General features: G+C 45.5%; 8 protein-coding genes across 8 annotated transcripts; 6 read left to right on the top strand and 2 right to left on the bottom strand.

Annotated features, from left to right (window-relative positions):
• Positions 1 to 44: 44 nt before the first annotated feature.
• On the top strand, positions 45 to 2,383 carry TGAM01_v203641 (hypothetical protein; the record flags this gene model as incomplete). Its single annotated transcript, XM_024549251.1, has 2 exons — positions 45 to 75; positions 171 to 2,383. 2 exons carry the CDS (start codon positions 45 to 47, stop codon positions 2,381 to 2,383), a joined length of 2,244 nt encoding a protein of 747 aa, XP_024405956.1.
• Positions 2,384 to 4,375: 1,992 nt separating this feature from the next.
• Positions 4,376 to 4,958, top strand: TGAM01_v203642 (RTM1; the record flags this gene model as incomplete). The annotated part of the gene is made up of 2 exons (XM_024549252.1): positions 4,376 to 4,465; positions 4,512 to 4,958. The coding sequence occupies 2 exons, from the start codon at positions 4,376 to 4,378 to the stop codon at positions 4,956 to 4,958; spliced, it is 537 nt and encodes a 178-aa protein (XP_024405957.1).
• Positions 4,959 to 9,766: 4,808 nt separating this feature from the next.
• TGAM01_v203643 (cytochrome P450) lies at positions 9,767 to 11,535 on the top strand (the record flags this gene model as incomplete). Its single annotated transcript, XM_018806067.1, has 5 exons — positions 9,767 to 9,841; positions 9,931 to 10,716; positions 10,780 to 11,094; positions 11,150 to 11,316; positions 11,373 to 11,535. The coding sequence occupies 5 exons, from the start codon at positions 9,767 to 9,769 to the stop codon at positions 11,533 to 11,535; spliced, it is 1,506 nt and encodes a 501-aa protein (XP_018660785.1).
• A 2,044-nt stretch (positions 11,536 to 13,579) lies between these two features.
• TGAM01_v203644 (hypothetical protein) lies at positions 13,580 to 15,310 on the top strand (the record flags this gene model as incomplete). Its single annotated transcript, XM_018806066.2, has 1 exon — positions 13,580 to 15,310. The coding sequence occupies one exon, from the start codon at positions 13,580 to 13,582 to the stop codon at positions 15,308 to 15,310; it is 1,731 nt and encodes a 576-aa protein (XP_018660784.1).
• A 1,251-nt stretch (positions 15,311 to 16,561) lies between these two features.
• Positions 16,562 to 17,037, top strand: TGAM01_v203645 (hypothetical protein; the record flags this gene model as incomplete). Its single annotated transcript, XM_024549253.1, has 2 exons — positions 16,562 to 16,627; positions 16,681 to 17,037. The coding sequence occupies 2 exons, from the start codon at positions 16,562 to 16,564 to the stop codon at positions 17,035 to 17,037; spliced, it is 423 nt and encodes a 140-aa protein (XP_024405958.1).
• A 293-nt stretch (positions 17,038 to 17,330) lies between these two features.
• TGAM01_v203646 (hypothetical protein) lies at positions 17,331 to 17,873 on the bottom strand (the record flags this gene model as incomplete). Its single annotated transcript, XM_018806065.1, has 2 exons — positions 17,331 to 17,654; positions 17,736 to 17,873. The coding sequence occupies 2 exons, from the start codon at positions 17,871 to 17,873 to the stop codon at positions 17,331 to 17,333; spliced, it is 462 nt and encodes a 153-aa protein (XP_018660783.1).
• A 2,430-nt stretch (positions 17,874 to 20,303) lies between these two features.
• TGAM01_v203647 (hypothetical protein) lies at positions 20,304 to 21,997 on the top strand (the record flags this gene model as incomplete). Its single annotated transcript, XM_024549254.1, has 2 exons — positions 20,304 to 20,374; positions 20,434 to 21,997. The coding sequence occupies 2 exons, from the start codon at positions 20,304 to 20,306 to the stop codon at positions 21,995 to 21,997; spliced, it is 1,635 nt and encodes a 544-aa protein (XP_024405959.1).
• Positions 21,998 to 22,181: 184 nt separating this feature from the next.
• Positions 22,182 to 23,911, bottom strand: TGAM01_v203648 (hypothetical protein; the record flags this gene model as incomplete). The annotated part of the gene is made up of 2 exons (XM_018806063.1): positions 22,182 to 22,874; positions 22,931 to 23,911. 2 exons carry the CDS (start codon positions 23,909 to 23,911, stop codon positions 22,182 to 22,184), a joined length of 1,674 nt encoding a protein of 557 aa, XP_018660781.1.
• Between the last annotated feature and the right edge of the window lie 1,306 nt (positions 23,912 to 25,217).

Raw genomic sequence — 25,217 nt, forward strand, 5'->3', positions numbered from 1 at the left:
AATCCGAGTCTATCAGCATGAAGAGAGCGTCATAGCTCGTGACAATGGAGCACACTCAGCGTAGAAGCTTTCACGGTACGTAGAATCGGCGGCGACAGGTCGTAGCAAACTGGGACTGAGCGACACTCAAGGGCGGGCTGCATAAGGCGGTGGCTAATCACTAAGAGCAGGATGCATGACCTGCCGGAAACGCAAAGTCCGCTGCAAAGGAGGCAACCCGTGCCAAAACTGCATCAAGCTAAAGGCAACATGCGTCTCTTCGTTTGATAGCAATCTCCGAATGTCACTGGGGAATCCCCGGAGCAGCCAGAAACGCGACCTTCCAAGCACGCCTCGCCAGCAGCCATCGCCGCCCAGCGTGAAAGCAGATGCCTCTGGAGAAGCCAGTGACAGTCAGCAGCAGCAGCATAACCCACCCGATTTGGGTCACTCGCTTCCCTCGGCTACGTTGAATTATATGGATTTGGACAGTAAATGGCCAACAGGATCAAATTCCCGCTCAGAAAATTCACTGCCTCAACCCAACCTTCACTCTATCAGCTATGGGCTAGGCTTCGACAGCGGCCAGCCGTCCGATGGTGACCTCGTTGGACTTGGTGGCTTTCACATCTCAGAGATATCGGATTTTGACTTCTCTTTTGATCCCATCTTTGACAGAGACATAGATTTCCCTAGTTGGTCAGATGCGGCACTCACTGTGGATATCTTGGACCCTCCAGCTATTACTAAGGAAAGCGATGATTCAGCGTCATACCGCAACAAACGCTACAGAAGAAGCAGTTCACCAATAGATGCAGCTGAGACTCCTCCGCCAAACACGAACCAAGAGGCTGCTTACCTAGCTCATTTTGAGCGCTGGATCACCAGATCTGGCTATTCTCTCAAGGAAGATGGCAAAGGAAACTATCTGAGATATGTTCTCGACTACATTCAGAGCGAGCACTGCAGCAGTGAATCTCCTTTCCGATATGCAGTCTTGGCCTGGACAGCCAAGCATTTGGCCAAAATCTCCGTATCGCACGACAAAACTTGGAAGTCCTACTATGTTCGAGCAATTGATTCTCTCGGCCGCATACCATGCTGCGGCGACTCACGTAAAGCTTCAGAGACCAGGCCAACCCCATCCAATGGCCAATCGGCTCTTTCATCGAAAGCCGAAATCACGATAGCTTCTTTATTGTTTCTTTGCAGGTGCGATGTTCTAAACGGCAATGCTACTCCAATTCTTCGTCGCTTGGATAGTTTCAAGGAGCACTTGACATGCCACTTAAACGACGGTCCTCTCTCTGCCTTGGCATGCAAGTTCCTCTTATGGCTATGCTACATTGATGTTCGCTTGAGAATATTCTCGACTCTGGCACCGCCAACCTATGATGGCAGAAACACTCCTATAACCACACTGCTTGATGCGCTGATTCACCATCCCAGCTACAACCATATCTTGTCACATTCACATTCTTACGCATCCGAAACTTTTGGTCAGGCATATCCGCCCGAAGAGCTAGTACAAGATGCGAAGAAGATACCTATTTCAGTACGAACTCACGAAACGTTCTGCCTCATCTCCAATATGCTCCAATACCGATCGTGGAAATATCTGGCAGAGCAAAAGGCCGATTTCCCTGTACATCGGGAGCTAGCAGAAGCTAAAGAAGCAGCTATAAATCTCGATATAAGACGGATGGATACAGAATTCGACCTTGCAAGAGCAACCAATCCTGCTGCAAATTCTTTATGCGGCGTTATTACGAGTGTTGGGCATAACACCATTGAGAGCAATCGCGCCAGCCATGCAGCCAAAGGTATCGCGAATTACGACTCGCTTCCACTCGCCGCATCATCTTCAACTACCGGCCATGGTGTTACTTCCAATGATCGAGCCTCATTACAATGGCTGTCTTGCTACGCAGCATTTTTGGCCGCCAAAGTGTTATGGTCGCGATTTCTATACCCCACTATCCGTAGCGATTCGACTGCCGCGATGGCAACGAGCAGGATACTCAAGATTGCTCTGCGGCTGCGGGAGATCCATCGTAAAGGCATATTGGCTTCTTCAATTAAAATACCTCGAGCGATGCTATGGCCTCTGCCTGTCTTCATTGCGGGGATAGAGACTACTGATGAGATATACGCGGACTGGATATCGGAGTTTATAGACGAGATGGATTCATCGACGAATAACGCGGCGAAATGCCGAGGTTGCAATCATGGAGAACACACAGGCGCTTCGACAGAAGACAAGACGGGCGATTTAATCGACCAGAAGCTAATATTATTGCTCATGAAGCGGGTTCGAGATAAGCAAGATCTTTTGGGTTGTCGTGTGGATGTTCAGGAAGTTATGAGCGAGATTAAAGGTGCTGATGATATATTTTTACTATAGGGCCCAACCACTCTTGTCAATACCAGAGAGCTTCTACAATTGTAATTTAGTCTGATTTCATGTCTTCGGGGATTCCTCTCTCAGCTATTATCCCATGTCTCGGTAAAAGACTTTCTGGAAAACATACGTGGGGGTACATGCCTTCGGCATTTGTTACTGACATTCACCGATAACTACCGACGACAGCAAAGCTGAAGCTTCAATGTTAACAATAGGTGAGAATAAGTATTTATTTAAAAGGGAACCAATATCCAGCACCCCAATTCTGTTACCTAGCGCTGTGGCTATAGTGTAGGCTAATTACGCTATTGGTGCTATTGCTATCTGTAAATGTATTTGGTAGTTGTGTCTTTTGAAGTATCAACTTGCTGCCTGTTGAGCTACAGATGGGTTGTTGGATAATGAAAGCATCGTCTGACTTCAGTAATTTACATCGTAGGCAAAGAAGCAATGCTTCTTATAGTCTAGAAAGCAGGGAGCCAATCGGCATCAGGATGAAGTATGGCTGCAAAAGAAGTTAAAAGATCTCATCTCGATTGATGTAGAGAATCGTCTTTGCATTGGCCAATTTGCAGCTGGGGCGCGAAAAGATATTTAAATGTATGACAACGAGGCCTCCAGTTTCCTTCGCGCGGCAACCCGCTAATTTTAGGGATTCCGTTTAGGCGAATCCCGTTAGTGCAAGGGGTTGTACGGCCTTGGTTGGATCCTAAAAGTTTAGCCTGCAGTAGAATGCAGAATACTCGTATCCAATGAAGATGGATAGCGATACCGAACGACTTTGCAAAACACTTGTATATTATGAAGATGGATAGCGATATCGAATTTTTTTTCTACAATATTTTTTTGGTTGAATTGTTATGATATACTTTCTCGTGTCTTTAAAAGACGAATAGAGTGGATGCGCTTGCTGCACGGAACCGTTCTGCTTATCACAGGCTTCTGAGGATTCTCAGCTTTGAACATAGCAATCTATGTCATGAAAACTGCGTGTCAACGCTACCGGTCTAATAAAAGAAAACGTACGATGTTACAAAGCATAAAATGAGCTGGCAATAAGAGGATAAAAAAGCTTGTTTCGTATCCCGTAACGCACTTACTGTTTGTGGAGATGGGCGATTAGCTGCGCCTCTATCCTGCAATCAGCCAGTTTTTCCATTTTAAGGAAAGCCATGCGAGTAGGATTGATAAACAGCTAGGTATGGCTAGTCAAGAATAGATATGTGATATCAAATAGGCGCCGGACACTATTGTACCATATAGGAAAGCCAATGCCGGGGCCTTTTTGTCCAAAGTGGCCAGAAATATGGCATTTATTTGGGCCCCGAATCCCGGTTGAACTCTTGACAGCTGAGCATCATGTCAAGAAGACGCGCGTATCGAGCTGGAGGATCACATAGCATAGCCTCCAAGGATAGGAGAAGATACTGTCCTCGCGCTGGTATTTAATAATCGGGAGCATCATGAGTGGCTTCACGCTTCACAACAAAGATTTTTTCTTCACCATTCGTTACTTTTCTTTTGTGCTCCATCTTCCTCCCAATTTCCGTTCTTTGAATACTTGTTAAAAATCTATTTGACAACATGAGTAACAACGATAACTGCATCCCGGACTGGCAGCATACATCTTTTACTTTTTATAAATATGTTCCTTCTCTTGCTGCCGCGGGGATATTCACCGGACTCTTCTTTTTAGCATTTGCTGGTCATTTGTTTCGAATGATCAAAGCAAGGGCTTGGTTTTTAACTCCCCTGGTAATAGGATGTTTATGTGCGTTCTATGGAGACTGATGCTACTTACCGCGAACATGGGCTAACAACTCACAATAGTTGAGGTTATTGGTTTCGCCGCCAGAGCAGTTTCAGCAAATCAAAAGCCAGGATGTTGGACGGAAACACCGTATCTTATCCAGACGTTGTTAATCTTGTTGGCTCCAGCGTTGTTCGCAGCTTCGATTTATATGACTCTTGGGCGAATTATCGAGGTCGTTGATGGGGAGCAATATGCACTTATCGGACGGAGATGGCTTACGAAGATATTTGTTTGCGGAGATGTCATTTGCTTTCTTCTCCTCGGCGGTGGTACGTTTCAAAATCTTTGCACAGATACTTATGCTTTGATCTGGAGATATCTAACTTTATTGTAGGTGGTGGCATGCTAGCCTCTGCAAAGACGAACAAGAAAGAATTCGATCTGGCCAACAACATCATCATCGGCGGACTTGTACTGCAGTTGTTGTGGTTTGGCCTTTTCGTTGTCATAGCCCTCATATTTCACCGTCGAATGATGCTCGCCCCAACAGCTCGAAGCTACCAATCCGATATAAAATGGAGAAGCTATCTTCACGCTCTATATGTTGCCAGTGTGCTCATTATCGTGCGGAATATCTTCCGACTTATCGAGTATTGCCAGGGCAGCAATGGTTATTTGCTGACTACGGAGGTCTTCGTCTATTGTCTTGACGCCTTGCCTATGTTCTTGGTTGTTGCTTGGTTTCTCTGGAAGTACATTGGAGAAATCAGTGAACTGCTTCGAAGAAAACAGTCATATGGACATGCAATGCACGAGATTTGAAATATCTACTGCAGGATAAACACATTGTCGCAATTATGGTTTTAAGGGGATTTGTATTTGAAATGCATTGGAGCAGATCTGCTTTATGCTTGCTTGGAGCATTCGACGGAAAAGTCGATATATTTGATGAATATTAGATACTGGATACATTTTGGATATTTTATGCTACTCTAGATAATAGACGCTATAGAGAATGATGGATATATAATTTGCTTGAGACTTTTACAACGTTTTCATTATATTGTGATACATTCTGTTTCCAACCAGTTAAAGCAGCCAAATAGGATCTTTAGGTAGTAGGTATCATATGCGAAATCAAGACATGGCATCATAATCTCTGTAAATGATATTCGAATCAATTACTCATGTAAAGTGCAAATGTGATTAAGACTTCTACGATATGATAGAGCTATCTCCAAAATTCTGTGACGTGTCCCAGTTAAAGCTTGTAAACCTATTGCGACGCCAACCACGGCATTGGGAGAGCCAAGTCGATATCGCCACATTGGATGATGGGTAAACTCCACTTGATATTCTCGTATTTTTTATGATTCATCGAATCATCATGCTTCCAAGGAACTGGGCATCCTATTGTAGAAAGAATGGCTGACACAAGGGCTTCCTAGCGATCGGATTTCATGCGGCCGCTTGTGCATTAGTGAGCGGCCGCTCTCGACGCTCCTTTCGAATCATGCTCTGTAGAAGGGCCTCAACAAGGTTCGTTTTTGTGTAAGCTGAGATCATAAGCTGCAAAATATAATTTTATGAAATTTTATTGTGCAGAGCTGTACATTCAGGCTATTGGCTCCATGGTATATTTCACATAGCTTTATGCTCCAACAATACTGGATGTTTCAAAAAGTCTATCAATTACCACTGTCATGCTTATTAGGACCAACGGATAACCATACTTCTTGAATGATTCCAGAAGATTAATATGAATATGGACTCAATGTGATCAGCTAGTACTCTTCGTCTGCCACATTGACCTTTCAACTTGGATCCATCGGCGAGCCTTCCATCCCAAAATTATGCCAACCCTGAATGATCACCTTTCGCTTATCAGAGGACACCATGACTCAAAATCTGTCAGACAATGTAGGCAGGAATCATATGTCCTCTTTCCAGGACATCTGAGAGCTGAAGATTTACCATCTTCAATTAAGGTGAACTCCTTGAGCAGAAACTTTGCAAGCCAGTCGCTCTCTACGCCGCCTCGTACATGCTTTGTGAGATTGATGTAGTTTATCATTGATAATTCGCCTATTATCAGCACGAGAACATTTGATTTTGCTGTTCTTTAAACCCAGGTGTGGGCAGACCGGGAGATGGAAAGAACGGTTTTCTGGGCAGAGTGGTAAGTCTGCACTCGTTTCATTGTAGATAGTCTACTCTTCACACAGCGTAAATTGTCAATTAAATAATCCTGGGTCTCACTGCATAGGAATCTCTAAGCGGACCGAGTGTTATAGATAGCCTTTCATCTATAAAAGGGATCATCAGTGCCGCAAGGTATTTGTGCTGTGTGTTGCCCAAGCGGGAGAGTTTCAGTGCAAGCTGTATGTGGTAAGGGTGTATAGAATACGTTTCTCTCCCAATTCTTCGAGAGAGGTCAACATTGCGAGGAACAATTTGATACGCTTCTCTTATAATCCGGTGCATGCTCGGCGAGTCCCAAGTATTCATACAAGGCAATTCGCAGCATTGCGGACAGACCCAGTGACTTGGCAATGTGTAAGCCAGCCCATCCCAAAATCTGGCTTTATTATGTAAAGAAAGCGAGATCTCAGTATCCAAATATTGGAAAGTGATGTGACGAATTGCTCTAATTGTCATGCAAAGCTAATTTATTGACGATATATTGAGAATGTCAAAGGGAATTCGGAGAATAGCGACTTTGGAGCGGCGCCGGCCTTTGGTCAACATACGCTGTAAAAGTAGTAAGTACTGCATCTTGGAATACATTCTAGAAGGCCGTGAAAATATGCCTTGAAAGGTGTTCGAAGCGAAATCAATTCTCTTTTGATTTGAAGTACTACATAAACCTTGACGCTCACACTTGGAACGACAACCTCCCCGGCTTCCAACTTCTGCCCGACAGAAACCGCCTCCGGTCATCACCAAACGCATGTGCCGGTGCTCTCGATGCTCTGCCTCCTGAGCTGATCGTGGTGATTCTCCCTCAACTTGCCTTCGCACTCTCGTGGATTTTCGACGCGTCAATATACGAGCCTTGGAACTCGTTGACTTCCTTCCTGAGTACAAAGCCATCATGACACATGCACACAGTGCCTTGCGCGGCATTCTTAGCATCGAAACCGGCAGGTGGATTACCCTCGGTGCGCTATATGAGAAACTATATACACCCAAATGCGGACAGTGCGATGACTTTGGTGGTTATATCTCTATCTCCTTACACGCAAGAGGGGTTCCTTTCTATGTCTATCGTAGGATAAGCTATACCTGCCGTTGTCCTGCCAGCGCGGGAGCCGGGTATTCGGACTGAAGCCCTAGATACTTGCAAAAATACCTCGCATGAGAGTTATGCCGGGGATATACTCACCAAACGAAAGGAAGGCGAAGCAGTCTGTCTTGATCAACTATGAATCTGGCCTTTGCGCTGGTGTTACGTTTCACGGGCCACTCGATGATGTGGAAAATTGCGTGTTGCACACGAAAGACCAGAAGATAACGGCGGCGCTGAAAACAGGAGCCATCGCACGCCGTATACCACCGCCATATCTGACAGAATCCTTATGATGAGCAGTCGGGGATTCCGCACGCATTTGTGGTAATCGTTCGGGTGCCATGGCTGAATAGAGCGCTGCAGGAGGTTTCCATTGCATTGGATGCAAAATGTCTGGCCGCCCGCCTCTTCATTACAGGCGCCAGTTCACAAAAGCCTCATTCGAAGGCCACTTACATCAAAGTGGGAAAATACAAAACGGGCGGCATCATTTAGGCCGAATTTTGAAGTAAATTGGTTGAAAAAGCAGTCGGTCATACATGGAATAGCTACCCGGATATGGATGTAAACACTGCAAACATTGTACTCCGTCAACGGGGAGAATCCTGGATTGTTGTATCAAGAGGAGATGTACATGCGCAAAGATGAGGAGATACAACAGCCGAACGAAAATATCCGGCAATTTGCATGCTCCAAATGGTCCTTGAACTTACATGAACAACACCGTCAGCATTTTTTATCTCCCTCGAGTCTCACTTCTATGTAAATGAGCCGCAAGAGGCAAACTCTCTCTGAGTATCTCCTCAGCCTTATTTCAGCTGTCTTCTGAACTTTCGGTCGCGCCATCACTGCCTTGATTCAAGCCAAACATCCATTCACACAGGAGTGCCACGAGGCTCCCTGGCGTTGCACTTACTTCTTGTCATTCGCTGATATTAGAGCTTCGACGTACATATTACATAGCTCGTGTAAGAATATCGAAACACACCCACTGCCGCTTTCTTCAGGGGGCTAGACCTCGGCTCGGCCCACTGTTGACATCTGGAAAGGTGGGTTTCGTCACAGATCATGTGAAGCTAGATCGGCTCAGATGATGCCGACCCACACTTGCCGCCGTGAAATGTCCGCATCATCAAAACCGTTTTGTATAGTTATTCCTGGGAAATTCTATTGGTGTTCATACTGCAGCGGATAAGCACTATATTCTACGACTTAATTTAGTATGAAAGGCATTGGACTACTTGAGGATATCATACAAGCCTCTTCCAATTGATGTTTGACGACCAGGTGGTTCCCGTTTCTATTATTCGTGGAAGTACTGGTGCAATCCGTATACACCTAGCGCTGCATATTGGCTAGTACTGAATTGCCAACTCAACTAGATTAGTCGTTTAGTTCTAAACAAGGCGCAGTGTTTCGGCTCTCGCTTGACAAAGCTCTGCTATTTCGGTCTTTACTAGCCTTTTTCGTTGTTCCGCCCTTTCCTGTTGACTACAAGACTATATTAATATGTAGGAGAAGAGAGAAACCACCAGCTATTCACAGGGCACTGAGAGGTGAGACATTCTATCTAGCCTATGCGCGACTCGTAGTCTCTTGAGACTGATTCAAAGAAAAGCAGTAACGTCAACAATTGGCACCGATAGCAGTGAACGGAATATATTTCACCAGACGACTGCATAGAATCACTCGTTGATCCGTAGTCGGCGTTACCCTAGTATACAACCGAGATGCGGGCGTAACAATAGCAGGCTTAGGGCGGTTGGTAGCGAACCTTGTGTACACACGATTCGGACTCGAGCGAGCCTGGAATGTAACATTAGATAGCCCCTCATTAGGTAACTTTGGAAAGTTTGCCAGATTGCAGGGCTGTAGTATCGCACCCTCCTTACAAAGCCACTTTCTCCGCAACACTATTGGTGCTCATTGCGAAAGATGCTCCCAAATAGTTGGTGTGAACCTCAATCGGTAGTCTAGCATTGGTAGATAAATGGTGAGCAATTGAGTCGATGTCCATCGCAAATAATGCTCATCTGTCTAGGCCCCCTGGTTATTAAGCGTGATGCCAGGGAGGCCACCTATTGTATTGTGAAAATGGTGGGGTTCGTCATTCATGATAAGTTTCAGCATCTCATAGTGTAATGACTGCGCAATGAGTCGGAATATGTAAAACCTGAACCAGGTCTCCGCGGAGGCCCCGCAAAAGATCAACGACGCCCCCCCTTACAGTCGTATCCGGAGGCGATATAAAACCTGTTCGCTCTCCCTACCCAGACTATAAATTTACATCGAACTCGGAGAATACGTACCTAGTAGTTAGGGTACATACAGAGTCATCGTCATGCTTTTGGCTGCTGAGGCGCTGGGTTTTGCCCTGCCGCCTGGAGTCGCTCTAGTGCTATGGCTTATAATTATTGTGAGTATAACTCAACATGCGTTTTTTCATCCTCTCTTCGGATTCTCTATACTATAACCTCTTAAATAGAGCTAACGTAGTCGAAAAAGGGAATTGTATACCTTGTTTCAATCCCAATCTACAATGTCTGGTTCCATCCCCTTCGAAAGTATCCAGGCCCTAGGCTGTGGGCCGCCACTCGAATCCCTTACACTCGTATGATCTTCTCTGGCATGTCTCACCGGAAAATCCTTGAACTACATCATCGCTATGGTGATATTGTGCGAGTAGCACCGGATGAGTTGGCCTACTGCAATAGCGATGCTTGGAATGATATCATGGGCCATCGAAAACGTGGCCAAGGAGAAAATGGCAAAGATCCAATCTTCTGGAAGACACAGCAACACAGTATCATCAGCGCCAACCGCGAAAATCACACTCGAATGCGGAGAACCCTGGCCCACGGATTTTCAGCTCAGGCAATGATGGATCAGCAGCCTCTTATCCAAGGATACGTCGATATGTTGATTAGCGGACTACGAAAGAACTGCGACGATGGCAAGCGGCCTGTGGAGATGACATCTTGGTATAACTGGACGACATTCGACATCATCGGCGACTTGGCCTTTGGAGAGCCATTCGGTTGCTTGCAAAACTCTGACTACCACCCTTGGGTGTCACTGGTATTCCAAAGAGTTCGCGGGGGCGCAATCAATAACGCTTTGCGCCGGTTTCCCTTTGGAGAAAACCTTATTCAACTTCTCATCCCAAAGGAGGCACGCAAAAAGTTCCATATGTACTTTCAAATCACACAAGAAAAGGTCAACAAAAGGTTAGCCAACACCAGCCCACGAGCAGATTTCATGGAAGTTATGGCTAGAAAGGAAGGAGACATGGTATGGCTTCTATAGGTTTATTTTTAAATCCTCGGGCTGACACCTCTTACTAATAATCTGCAGAAATTCTCTTATCCCGAGCTTTTGGATAATGCAAGTTTGCTTATTATTGCTGGATCGGAAACAACCGCGACGACTTTGTCTGGAGCGACCTATATGTTACTCACCCACCCCGAAATCTTGCAGAAGGTCAAGGACGAAGTGAGATCGAGCTTCTCAAGCGAAGCTGAGATTGATCTTCTTAGCGTACAGAAGCTGAGCTACATGATGGCGGTGCTGCAAGAAACGCTGCGCATGTATCCTCCAGTTCCAGCTACCATACCGCGCAAGGCACAGCCTGGTGGCGACATGATATGTGGACAGTATGTTCCAGAAAACGTGAGCATTCTTATCCGTTAAAGGCACATCCTAGGTCGACTCTTACAAACTTTAGACTATCCTGGGGATTTGGCAATGGCCAATGTATCACAATGCAAAGCACTTTACCTTGCCCGATTCCTTTATCCCGGAACGATGGCTGGGAGATGCCCGGTTTTCGAATGACTGCCATGAAGCGCTTCAGGCATTCTCGTATGGACCCAGAAACTGCATAGGAAAGAAGTTGGTGGCTATACTCTCTCAAAATCATCAAGGATAATCAATCTAACTATTTTTAGTCTTGCATATGCCGAGATGCGCTTGATTCTGTCAAAGATTTTGTGGAATTTCGACATCAGTCTGCATCCCGATAGTACAAATTGGTATGAGGAACACGAGGTTTATACATTCTGGAAAAAGCCAAATCTGAATGTGTATATCAAACCGAGAGTGGTTGTATAGCATATGGGCTACGCTGTTGTTTGTGTATGGAGTCAAGATATTGTGTCTTGTACGTTGTATGCGAGTAATCGTTCGCCCATTTCTCGGAGACGTATTGTTAATCGCAATAATGTGGACGAATTTGGCTGCTATTATGACTTGTGCCAAATACAAGTGTACAGTATCCAAGACGGTCGTATAACGACCGTTGTGGCATCTTAGAAAGCAAGAAGCATTGAGCCTAAGAATAGGAATGGAAGCCATGAGGTTAGCCAACAAGGCCTCATTAGTATCAACAGAGTTATTTGTCCTGGCGCATCGAATTCCTAGTGGGCTAAGCTCTCTTGAAACCTCCTGGCGCCGCTCAATCTCGAATGGATTTGTAGTTCAATATTCGTTGAATGTAATGTTGGACTGATGAGTAGGCTAGTCTTATAAAACCTTTTGCGCGACATAGCTTCCACTGAGGGGTGGTCTATGCTCGAAGCAGTGCATGAGCCGTCTGAGCCGTGACCACAGTTTCATTGATATAGCTCCCTAGATGCGCAAAATATTGCAACGGTAGAGTATGCGTTACAACCCTGACGGCTTTTAAAAGAACAAAGTTGACAATGAAACAACTCTTTCTCTACACATTACATCATAAAGGCTGCCAATGTGATTACAACATCAAAGCCAAGACTTGACGACTTACGACCCAGAATCTAGGCTGAAGTGGACCATAGTCTTTGCATCCGACTCATGCGTCATGAATCATTAAGTGTAGAAATTTATGGGGACAAAGCGGCAGGGTGCGCAACTTGCCGTTTGTGGAAATACTTTAATTTCCTCTTTCTTATAATAGTATATAGTAATCGAACCGTGGATTATGTAAAGACCAGTTACCATTTTTGAAGAGACTTAACCTTCTTTACAATAGTCAACAACAATATCACGCTTAGGTAGCCAAGGTACATGTAATGAAAGCAGCTCTATTAGACTTAGTGATAGGGGAGTTTGTAATATGTTCAATGAGGCGTATAGGCCATCATACTATCATCCAAGCCTATTAAAGTGACCTCTGGGGCAAAGTATCTGTCTATCTTGGGGCACAGTTCTCGTTGCCCTGTTTATACAAGGGCATCAGAGTATATAGTATTTATCAATACAGCCACGTGGCAATAGTATAGCCCGTTTATCGGCTGATTGTTGCAACAGTCACTGCAGCCTCCATAAGGTAGTACCAGGCTGCGAAGGGTCATCATGCAAGTACAAAGCGAAAATCTGACAAAAGTAAAAGAGCAAATTACAAATTTGTTCTATCAAATGTCATGCCTCAGTAAATAGTAATCTTCAATTCGCATGTGCCAATTCTTTTAAAAGTCGACAAAGATCTAAGACTGAAGCCAAAGGAACAGGATCTCAGCCTCCTCGGCCTTCAGCTCCAATTGCAAGCCTTAAAAAAGATCTATCAAGGCACTATGTCTTATCTTAGCTCTACTAGCGTTCAACTCTCTCGTATTATAAATTCGAAAAAGTCTCCGGAAATCTTACACCATCACGTAGCATTATACTAATATCGCTAGCATCGTCTGCTTCATTAGCTGTCAAGTTGTTCCTGCCATTAGCGCTATTGGCCTTTTAGTTTGTTGTTTTGCCCAGTCTAGAACGACAGAATCACAGGATTCAACGCCATACTCATTTTAGGTGCTTGATTAGGCCCCCTTTTTCTCTATCTGCTTAAGCTGCCTCAATTGCTGTTTGCCCAATTGGGAAACTTGGGCATTTGTCATTTTGAAATCCTCGAATACATACGCCGCATTACATTTCTAAGCTGTAAAACCTGCGTAAAATTTCTAAGCTGCAGCGTGCAATTGAAAGTATATAGAAAATCAATCGAGACCAAGTCGTAGAATGATATTCACGGTACCTTATATATACGTGCGCTTAATCTCGCGGTGTTGTGGTTTTTGTCTTCACCTTCCTCGCTCTTGGGAAACACAGTAGCCAAATTCCGGAAGTATACCAATACTCCCAACAGCATTCTCATTACATATAATGCGATTCTTCTGAATTTTACAACGCTATGTACGACCTTATTCGCGACGCGCCTCTTGGCCAAGCGATTCGATTCCTCTCAGGAAAGCGGCTGTTCAAATATCCAGAAGAGGAGGCGAGCTTTGCACTGCCACCACAGTATACGGCACGACTGAAAGAGGAGAAACCTGATATCGGAAACGCACCCGACCAGAGAATTTCTGGCGATACTCAGACCTCTCAGCAGCACCGCCCTGGCGATGTCGAGAATATCGGAGGCGAGTGGATGCATGAGCATGATGCTCGTGGCGAGCGAGAAATAGAACTCCAGCGCACAAAGTCCATTCCAATCGTGCCCGAGAAAACCAATGACGGCGTCGTGCTTGTTGATTGGTACACGACCGATGACCCGGCGAACCCACAGAACTGGTCGAAGCTCAAGAAGTACTGGATCACAGGCGTGCTTTGCGCCTATACGTTTGCCGTGTACTGCGGTGGACCGGTGTATGTGGCTTCGGCCGCAGGGGTTGAAGAACGCTTCGGAGTAGGCCCAGTTGCTTCCAGTCTGGGACTTGCACTCTATGTGTGTGCCTTTGGCGTGGGCGATTTGATCTTCTCCCCTATTACCGAGATCCCTGTCGTAGGACGCAACCACGTCTACTACTTGACCTTTATCGTCTACTGGGCGCTCTCATTTGCTCCACCAGTTGTCAACAGCTTCGGAGGCTTGCTGGTCCTACGATTTCTGCTGGGATTCTTTGGCAGCCCAGCGCTTGCTAATGGCGGAGCTTCTGTTGGTGACATCTACAGTCTACTGTACGTTCCTTACGGTCTCTGTTGGTGGGCTTTTGGAGGTTACCAAGGGCCTTCCATAGGGCCATTGATCGGTGGCTTCGCAGCTCAGGCAAAGGGCTGGAGGTGGCCAATGTGGGAAGTTGTCTGGCTTTCGTCAATCATCTTGGTACTGCTTTTGACTCTTATGCCTGAGACATCGGCGGATAACATCTTGCTGCGCCGCGCACGCCGCCTTCGCAAGCTGACTGGCAACGCCAATCTGCAGTCTCAGAGTGAGATCAACCAACGGCATATCAGCACATATAGCATTGTCAAAACTGTCCTCATCCGACCGACGGAGATTATGCTCAAGGATCCCTCTATTTTCTTCATCCATGTCTACACAGCATACTTCTATGCAATTTTCTATACATTCTTCGAGGTCTTCCCGCTTGTCTTCCCGGTTATATATGGCTTCAACGAAGGCGAAACTGGACTTGCATTTGTGTCATGTCTCATCGGTAGCACGACTGCTTTATTCTCATACTTTGCATATCTTCATTTCTATATGATTCCGGACAACATCAAAAACGGCCTGCGAGCGCAAGAGCACAGACTTGTACCAGCAATCTTTGGCTCAGTCTTGCTCCCGGTGGGCATGTTCATGTTTGCGTGGACAGCCAGGGAATCAGTGCATTGGATCGTATGCTTAATTAGCGTCGCTCTCTTTGTTTGCGGAGAATTTATCGTTATGCAATCGTTATTCATCTACCTTCCAATGTCGTATCCGCAATATGCTGCATCTCTTTTTGCTGGTAACAGTGTCTTGAGATCAACTCTTGCTGGCGGCGCCGTGCTTTTCGCCAGGCCGTTGTTCGTCAACTTGGGGGTAGCTAGGGGTGTTTCTCTGTTGGCCGGTATAAGTGTGGCAGGTATAATTGGAACGACTATGATATACTTTTTCGGCGCGAAATTGCGAGCAAGGTCTACCTTTGCCACCAGTTGAGTCTGCTAGCTGGATAATGATAACTAAGAGGATGGTAGAGAGGATGTGTGAATATGGAGATGAAGTAGTTACCTACAAGAGCCAGATGGTTGAAGAGATACGCAAATAGAAAGCTAAGCGAGTAATTATAGATTAAATGAACATACTGTTTGACTCAAGAGTTGATCCAGCGTTACTGCATTTGGATAATGAGACTTATCACCGGACTTTGTATTAGCGAAGGATATCGGCAAGCATTATGTGGGTAATGCAATATGGTGATTTGAGTGGCGGGCGAGATGGTGGCTTACTATTGTTACTAGCCCCCATCGTGGCCTCCTATCGTCTTCTCCCTCTATTAGATTTTTGGGTGCAGATCTTAAACGTGAGATCGATTTCGTTCCCGAGAAGAGAATGACCAAATGCAAGTGTCAGACTAATTACGATCCATTTCATAAATCCATTTTTAAGTTCCCTTAGTGTTGCAAAGAAGACATACAGGTGAATGCTAGGGCTGGTGTATAAGCTGGGACAACTCTTCGGAGGACTCAAATCTTGCAGAACCTTTCCTGCGACTAATCTTTGAGGCGCGCCATATTCTAGCAGAATAGAGGACATTAAATAGCAGCATCGCAATAATTACGAAATACGGGCCTGGCGATTAAGGCTTTATATCCGAGCCATGCAAGGAGAGTCGGAGTTTATGGCAGAAAGCCAATCAAAGAAATCAGCTTACGTTGGCAGTCGCCCGCCGAGCCGTGCGGGCATGCAGATGCGTACAGCTCCTATATCCGATCTTACGGCTAATAGATATAAGAAAAGAAGGCTAAAAGGATCTACTGCCCTATTTGAGGCTACCGACTTCCACCTTGCCCGACTTCCTGATGCCGACATCCTCATCCCCCGACGTCCCGATAATATGAACTGGGGTTGCCCATGAGAGACGCTTTGACACGGTAGTGTAACACGGCATTGGTTGGCGGCGACAGTAAGCAGACTCAGGTGCATCCAACTCCAAAAACGTTGTCGATTTAGCGGGTTGGCTGTTGTAACCATGTCACGATTAATAACCATAGCCGTCAGCCGATTCACGGTTCACGGTTCGGTAATTTCACAAACTCTATACGAAGGCATTGTGAGCTAGAATGAGGTGAAAGTATAAATATGGCCGGTTGCTCTTTCACAACGGAATAGAAGCATCCCGTGCATTAAAATTTACCACATCTGACAGAACCTCAAGCTACACCTTTAGAGTCGCCATATTTAGCTACCATGCTGGAGTCAAGTTGTCTATGCGGTGCAAATCGCGTCTCTTTTGAGGGCGACATTTCGGTAAAGGTACTTCTATCCATGTTCGCTCTTTTTTGGTGTTACTAAGTCAAGTTTCTTAGATGCGATGCCATTGTATTGACTGCCGCAAGTTTTCTGGCTCTACAAATACCAACAACCTAGGTCTTCCTATTGCTGGGCTGAAGATTCTTCAAGGAACACTTAAAACATATACCAAAGAAGTCGCTACTGGCAATACCATGACAAGTCACTTCTGCGGAGATTGTGGGTCAACGTTGTATCGCATTTCGAGCTTCAGCGACAAATGGGTGTCGGTGATGATTGGCGGAATTGATGGATTGCAAACTGTAGAAGACTGTAAGGCAGATGTCGAGCTTTTTGTCAAGTATCGACCGAGTTGGATGACACCAATTGAAGGAGCCAAACAAGTAGAGGGTACATGGCTTCCGGAGCATTGAAAACTGAGGTTTGGGAGGTTTTTGACATATTCGGTCTGTTATCTGGGAGGAGTATATATGTCGCAGCAAGAGGCTTACTAGGATTCAAGCCATATATATATGAATGGAGAGAGAGGACTTATTCAAAAGTCTGGATGCAGGTTTCGTCAGCGTTTCGAAACAGTAAATACCTCAAGCTTATGTGCAAAGGACAATTACAGAATACAAACAAAAGAGCTGCGAGTAATCCGTCTCAAAAGACAACTTATCGTGACTAGATTTATTCGATGGACTAAAACTACTGATTTACTCATTTACTCTTTCCCAAGCCGTGTTCTATCTTCATCTGTTGGAGGCCGAGCAGTGTCGGTCATACCACAAATCTTCCACTCCACTTCCTGCGGCAAGTTTTCATCCCAGGCCGCTTTTATAAGAGTGAAGCAATTAGTTCCAAGGTGACTGAGAATATCATTGCGCGTGACCCAGTATGGCGTCCAAACCATGGCAAGGTCGCGATCAACCAACACCGTAGGCTCGCCATCAAGCCCTTCTTCAAGCTCGCCGGCTTTGATCGAGTCCCACGGTATACGTCCTGCAAAGCCGTCTGGAAACTGTTCATATTCGAAGCCCTTGTTTATCTATCACAATTCCTACTGTGAATATTTTGCGTCTTCAAGAGTAAACATGCAGCATCACTACAATGTGAATGTTATACTTACCATGAAGCGTGAATGGCAGGCAGTTCCATGCGGGGCAAGAGTGGATAGAAACTGATCTCGTCCTGCTGCACCAGGCACCTTCAGGCTCTCAAGAGTCCGAACGCAGACATCAAGAGCTGCTCGCTTATCGGCATCCATTGCTGTTGTTGAAAAAGATTCTGTCTTTGGGTTTAAGAGTAGGAATATATTGTTTACACAGCTATGGACCGATGGAAAGAGGGGTCAGCACTTGGAAATGCGTTAACAAGTGGGTGTTCTTGCTACTTGGAGAGACTGAGAGCAATGCGGCGGAGCACAGATAGTAATACAAATCAATTTGTTTCTGTAAGCGCTAATTTGGGATGAAGATAGGGCAAATTTGTGGGAAACAGGCGGGCTATTGCGATAAGGGAAGTGCGGCATCGAATCGATAATTTTAGACTCACTAAGAATACGCCGCGAAATGTTTATCCTTATGAGCAATGTCTTGTCAACCATATGATAGAACTTGAAGTAATTTCTACCTATAGCTACTCAAATTGACATTCTTGCTTATGTAGACAGACACAACGTCATCTTTAAACGAATGAGACACTAAAGACTTGGAGTGGCTAAATGTCGGAGGATGATCAGCGGATAAGTTTTACGAGAGATGATTCGCAACGAGCAAATTCACCTTTTGAGGAGCGCATTGAAGCATTGGAAGCATTTACTTCGATTCACTTCGATTTTCAAGAAGAAGACCTCGATACATTATAGTCATTTAAACATCGTCCTTGCATAGCTGACATTAAGCGGAGCTAGCGCACCAGTACCAATCCATCACGGGATGGCGTCTGTCAAGCTACAATTACAAATACATACATGGAATCCGGCCAGATCATCTTTCAGGTGTGTTCTTGCCCGAGGAAACAAAATTGGGTTGAGTCATTAAAGACTCATGCCGCTTACGTCTTGCCCAGCGAAGTCCAGAGCTTCAAGAAAATGAGATCCAAGCAGCTATTCGACTAGTTGTGATGATGAAATTGCATGTAAGTTTGTGCTATTGGTGAGAGTGACAAACGTAACCATCCATACCACATGTTACAGAATTTCTTCAGCTTTAGTTTTTCATGTAGCGGTCGCAATTCTAAACCAAAATATCTAAACTAGAGTATTTCATCATGAAAAAAACAAGTAATCAGAAGCCATTTCCTGTAGTTTGCTCCAGGGTTAGGCTTATGGGATATTATATGGTTAATATATTAAACATAGACGGATATACTTACATTTCCTTAAGCATTTAGTAATCCACCAAAAGACTAGTTGTTACTTTCCGTTTTCACTGTACATGTATCGGCATTTACAGATGTAAATACCTAGTAGGGTAGCAATAAGATCGGCGGTAGATGGGCTGTGAGCCGAGAAGTTGACAGTGCCGACGTTCCGTAGGTCTTATACATGTACAATTATATTCCCCTGTACTAAGCATGCCAGACCACTATGAAGACCATAAACAGAGTATTAAAGTTGAACCGAGCCTGAGAAACAAAGTGCGGGCCAAAAAGGCGCCTTAAATGGATAACAGGTATGGAAGAGTGTCGGAAACTAATAATAGCTACGATCCCGTATGCTCGTCATTGATAAGTGAAGCCTGCCATCTCCCACTTAGGAACCAGCCACATACAATTAATTGTTTTTAGAAAAGATAACTCTGGGCGCTGAATTGGTGCGTGGTGGCAGCCTATTTGAAATGGCCATTTCCACAAATCGCTGCACGGCCTAACGTTCACCAGATCCCAACGCGATTCGCAGCCCAAATCGCAGCCCGACTTACACCCATCTACAAGGTAAAAAGAACAATTAATAATAATAATATTAAGATAGTTCCTTTAGTATAATTAATCAATTCATCCAAAGCTCTATTTCCAAGCAGGGCAACTAATAAGCTTAGCTTACTTAGCTTACTTCAGCAACCATGTTTTAAGCCAGAAGATTATACAGTGCAGCGTTTTTTTAACAGACAGCTGAGTGTGTTGAGCTTGTTTCTCCCCATGACAATTACGACTTGACTACACCTTTGGTAGAATAGAGAAACACAATCCAATTATTCCTAATTTACTAACAATCAATATCTAATAGATTCTGCAGACACCGATGCAACAGATAAGCTACATAGTTACTCTAGCGTCAGAATTGACAACCGAGTCTATTCTACCTTGCGTTATGTTTAAAAAGCTCAATCACATGCTATAGAATCTTGCAGGGGTCGAATTAGAACCGCCCTATTTTAGCGACGTCGAATTCCAGAATAGCGTTAGTTTATGGTTACGATGCTACTGCAAAGACGAAAGGCCGCGTAAGCCATGATTTAAAGTAAATATACGAATCCAACTCATCACCAGTTCGTGAGCTTATCAAACTAATTCCCCATGGTCTGAGTCCAGCGCTGTCCACTTTCTTTTCATAACTTACTGGATAATTAGCCCATTCAATTCTTTCGCGCTGTTACAAACACCCCCGTATAACGATCTGTCAATTGGTGAACAAAGGCGGTCAATGCTCCTTAATAAACAGCTTTTGTAACGTCAAAAGTTGGAATCGCTCAAAATGAAGAGGGAACCAGAATCGCATGACCGCACCAATGTAGGCGCAAAGTTCATTCGTCCATTGGGACATCTGTACGTTTCCATCTTCTACCTACTACCAGCTACGTCGCTGACCTCTCCGCTTGTGATAGAGAGTGTTTTCAGTCGGCCTTGCATTTGATTGGTTTGTATCGCAGTACAATTGTTACCTGCCGCTTCAATATTCCTGGCGAATTTGTGGATGAGAGCGCGCAGGAACAGCTTATGAATAAAATAGAGCAAGCAATAGCCGCAGCTGTCCTCCAACATCCTTTTCTCCAAGTTGGCCTTGTCGACGAGGACTCAAAGTGCCCCCATTGGGTCCAGCTTGAAACTTTTGATCTCGCCCACCATATCCAATGGCAACTGCTGGTAGAAGGCTCGACAGAGGAGTACCAGGCTCTATATGACAGCAGTCTCAGAGAACAACTTGACACCAAGTTCTCGAATCTTCAGACTCGACCAGCCTGGAGAATAGTAGTGCTCAGGTCAAGACGAAATCTGTCCCACCTCGACCTAATGTTTGTCTGGAACCATCCCATTGCAGACGGCATGAGCGGAAAGATCTTCCAGGAAACAGTGTTGCGCCATCTGAATGATCCTATATCCGTGACCGAAAGTCCACTGCTACAAAATCATGTACTTCGCCTGAGTGCAATAGCGGAGCGTCTGCCTCCACCAATGGAGAAGATGGTCAAATTTCCCATCTCGCTAGGCTTTGCCGCTGCTACCGCATGGCAAGAGCTGAAACCATCTTTTCTCTCTAGCGAGCATTCTACGAACGCAACATGGGCGCCAATTCGCCTCGAACCGTACGAAACGACTCAACGTATTATATCGCTTGACAGCAGCTCACTGCAGAATGTTCTCTCCGCATGCCGTCAGAACAAGACAACTCTTACAGGCCTTTTACATGCAGCCGTCCTCATCTCCCTGGCAACACAGCTTGTGGACAAGGAAGCGCCTGCTTTTGCAAGTGTCACGGCGCTCAACTTGAGACGGCATATGCCCTCAAGTTCAGAGGGTCCCTTGGAATTTGAGGCTGATCAAACAATGGCAAATTTTGTCTCTCGGCAGATACACAAGTTCGATGAGGCTTTGGTGAGGAAGATCCGCGAGCTGGCTGCAAAATATCGCGAATCTTCTATACCTTCAAATGTGGATTGCGAGCCAAATTTGCAAAAACTTGCCGGCACTGACGCATTGACGGAGGTTTTATGGGCAACAGCCGCTCGGGTCCGTGGCGAGATTCAAGAGCGTTTGGATTTAGGCTTGAAAAACGACATTGTCGGTTTAATGGGCCTTGTGGGAGATTGGCGATCACAGATGAAACAGGATCTCAAGAAACCGAGGTCGGTGGCATGGAATGTGACAAATCTGGGAGTAATGGACGGAAAGCTTGGGACAGCAGAGGTAGCACAGACGCAAGATGCGAACAACGATAACATGCCAAAGGATGTCTCAGACCCAAAAGGTTGGTCTGTTTCGCGAGCAGTCTTCTCGTTGAGCGCTGATGTCACAGAGGCTTTCATTCATATTAGTCCTATGGCCATTAAGGCTGGCGACATAAATATCGAGATTAGTTGGCAGCGAGGGCTTATTGATGACAAAATCTGCGAGCAGCTTACCGTTGGAGTGGGAGAATGGTTGAGATTTATTGGTCAAGCTCAGTCATAACATACGGACATAAACTCTACAACTACAGGAGATTGGGCTGTAAAATAAATCGATACTTTTCAAGACTTTGTTTAATTAGTTTTTATACCTCAATTGACTTGTGTTTCGAACCCATAATGGGATATATCCAATCAACGTAATGCATGAAACCTCCTATCTACCACCTCTACTCTATAGTTCAATGTTACACTCGGGGTCTTGGCCGAATGAAAATCTCTTCCGGCGTGTGAACGAAAACAGGACGTGCTACCATGCTACTCATCGATTCGGGCACCTCCAGGAAGTCAAAGCTCCATACAAGCAATGTCAGGGCAATCCTCATCCTTAGATAAGCCTCTCGCTTACCCCAGCAGGCCCTCGGCCCATGGCCGAATCCTGACTGTGGCCCTGCAGTTGAGTCAAATTCGACATCACGCTGCGCGTTACGGACTAGCCAGCGCTCAGGATTGAATGATGCCATGTCCGTCTCATTCCACTTCTTTGAAGGCTTTACTACACGGGTGGTAGAGCTTCTTTTGTTCTCAGCTATGGGAAAGGGGGGCGACAAGAAACTGGGTCCGTTGGGGAGAAGGAAAACTGTAGTGCCCTTGGGGACGTGATGGCCAAGGATTTCCGTATCACGGATTGCGTCCCTCGTAGAAAGAACAGGGTGGAGGCGGATTGTTTCTTCTATTAAAGCATCAAGATACGGGATACTTGTGGAGCGGAGAAATTCGGCCACAGTTGGAAGTCGATTCTCCTGGACGGCTAAGGGATAAGCAGAGTGAAGAGCGTGGCGTAGGTTTTCTTGGACTTTAGGGTGCTTTATGACGAACTTCAACGCCCAGGAGATGTTGGCTTCTGTGGTATCCATGCCTGCATAAGCAATACCAAGGAACTGAGATCTTGTTAGGGTAGCTGGCCTTTTAATGTCTGTGAATTGGTTCATCTCACCTCAGCCATAATCATGTCATTGTAAAAATCAGGTTCTCGGCCTTCCTGCTCAGCGACAGCCAGTTCTCGTGATAGCATGTAATCAATCCCAGCTGATTTCTCGCCCGCGCGAACTCGCTTTATGGACTTTTGGACTTGATCGCGGGTTAATTGCCTTTTCGTCGCCTGGATTCTCCTATACCCAGCAGTCCAAGGGATCCAGTGCAGAGTCAGTTTTGGCCACAAAGAGGTCATCATCTGTGTCACTGTTCGTCCCGCATCATGAAGCGTATAGAATACTGAATCGATGGCGCCCTCTGGAAAGACTGCTTCTCCACGCGGCCCAACTTCTGGAGCTTTCTCGTCGGATAAAAGTTCGATTTGCGCGTCTATTGACGAGCGTCCAAAATGCTCCCCAAAGAAGAAACGTGCCATTATGTCGAAGTTGGCACGATCGAGATCCGTGCCGGCGCTGAAGGGCTTGTCTCCAGCCAGACGGGCCTTGGTTCGCCATAACTCCACCAATCGTGATACCAAGGCATAGGTGGTTGGCGCCACAAAGCCATTCAGAAAGCTCGGGGCCATCAAGTCTTGAAGCCAGCGACGGCTTGCTTTGAACTCCGGGCCGGTAGGCATACGCGTGTGGAAGTTTCCAAACGCTGCAAAGCTGTCCGCCATGAAAGTGCCACGGTCGAAATCATCCGTACGGCGGGACCCAATGTCCAGAGCCTCATCATAATCTGCCAGTAGAAGTATAGGCTTGGAAAAGGGTGTTAAGAAGACTTGACATAATGGCGAGTTCAGTTTCTGAGACTGCTTGGCGCACCAATCGTTGAAGTAAAGGCCTGGCGTCGATGTTATGTCTCGTATCATACCAGGGACATCGCCAAGCGGCGAGCGAATCGCGGAGGCATTATAGGGAATTCCTGGAATTGGTTTTGGACAAATCGCTCTGTAGACGAGGTAGATTGCCCCTAATACCGCCAAGGTAATGACAATCATTGTTTTCAAAAGTGCTTTTGATCATACCAAAAAACCTAATAGTATACATTGAATGCAAGAAAGAGGTCTAAAAGCGCAGTTGGGGAACCCAATATATTTGCATTCTAACTGCGGAGAAAAGACAGAGAACACCATTCTGTATACGCATAAAATAGACTGATCTGATACGTTTTCAAGCCTTCCTCCTAAGTGTATAAGTTCTCGGCGTTGTTAATGCCTACGTAGCGAGGTAGGTACGCATATCATGATTCAGCTACCATGAAAGGAAACAAATATGTGAGAGGCTCTATAACCGTAAAAAGAATAGCGAACGCTATAATAGCGGCAAATTATGGCTTGTATGCCACACCAAGACACCTTTTGCCATATATGGAAAGGGCAAACCATACTCGCCCGCATTAAGTTGCCCCGTTAAAAAAGAAACTATCCAGACAATGCGATCAACGCCGAATGAGGAAAATAAGATAGCAATCAAAAAGCATACATAGTCAAGGTCTGTGAAAGACAACGGAGAATTCTCAGTTGATCAGCACAAAGCTCTCAAGTGAACACGGCGTAATGACGCTAGTATTCGCCTCTTTCGTTATTGAAGTAGCGTACATGTTTTCATTTCGTACGTTTTTACATCTCGTGGTCCCTATTGTTCTTTGCTCTCTTTGATGATCACACATAAGGCTGGCGATAGTCTGCTGTGGGCGCCGTTTATGCTTGCTTTAGTGGGTTCGTGTGGCCGGTTGTTGCTAGTCGAAAAGTAGAAGAGATAACCTTCTGCGGGCGCTATTCATGCTTGAGTGGATCCGTAGGGCCGACAAGTCCAAGAATAGAAAATGTTGAAACGGTTGGCGGCGAAAATCTATTTTACACAACAAGAGCACAAGGCTCTTCCATTTGAAAGGTGGTGTAGTTGCAATGTTCTGGCAACTGATTGCCATGTATTCATCTTGTAGGCTGTTCTTTGCTGCTAGCAGTACTGCTATTTGCTTGATAAACGACCTAAGTGAAACTTCCAAATCTCCCCCGCAAGACCTGTAATAATTGAGCGAGTCAGGGTCTTCGGGAAACAGTTCCACAAATCGAATAGCCAGCTAAGTTGGAGAATTACCCGTCGGCCTTGCGCCCAAGTGCGGCAGTTACGCCTTGGAACGAACGGGGTTCTCCTGTGTCATTCGATAAGACTCATGCAACCAGAGCCTTATCCGCCATTTTCTCGCTCTCGTGTCCATCCAACCAATAGTGAATGTCAACATGTCGATTGGCGTCTTCCAATCCGTGTATTCATTGATGGCTTTTGTAAGAATTAACCCAG

Source organism: Trichoderma gamsii, assembly GCF_001481775.2.
Source record: "Trichoderma gamsii strain T6085 chromosome Unknown Scaffold_10.2, whole genome shotgun sequence".
Classification (NCBI taxonomy): Eukaryota; Fungi; Ascomycota; class Sordariomycetes; order Hypocreales; family Hypocreaceae; genus Trichoderma; species Trichoderma gamsii.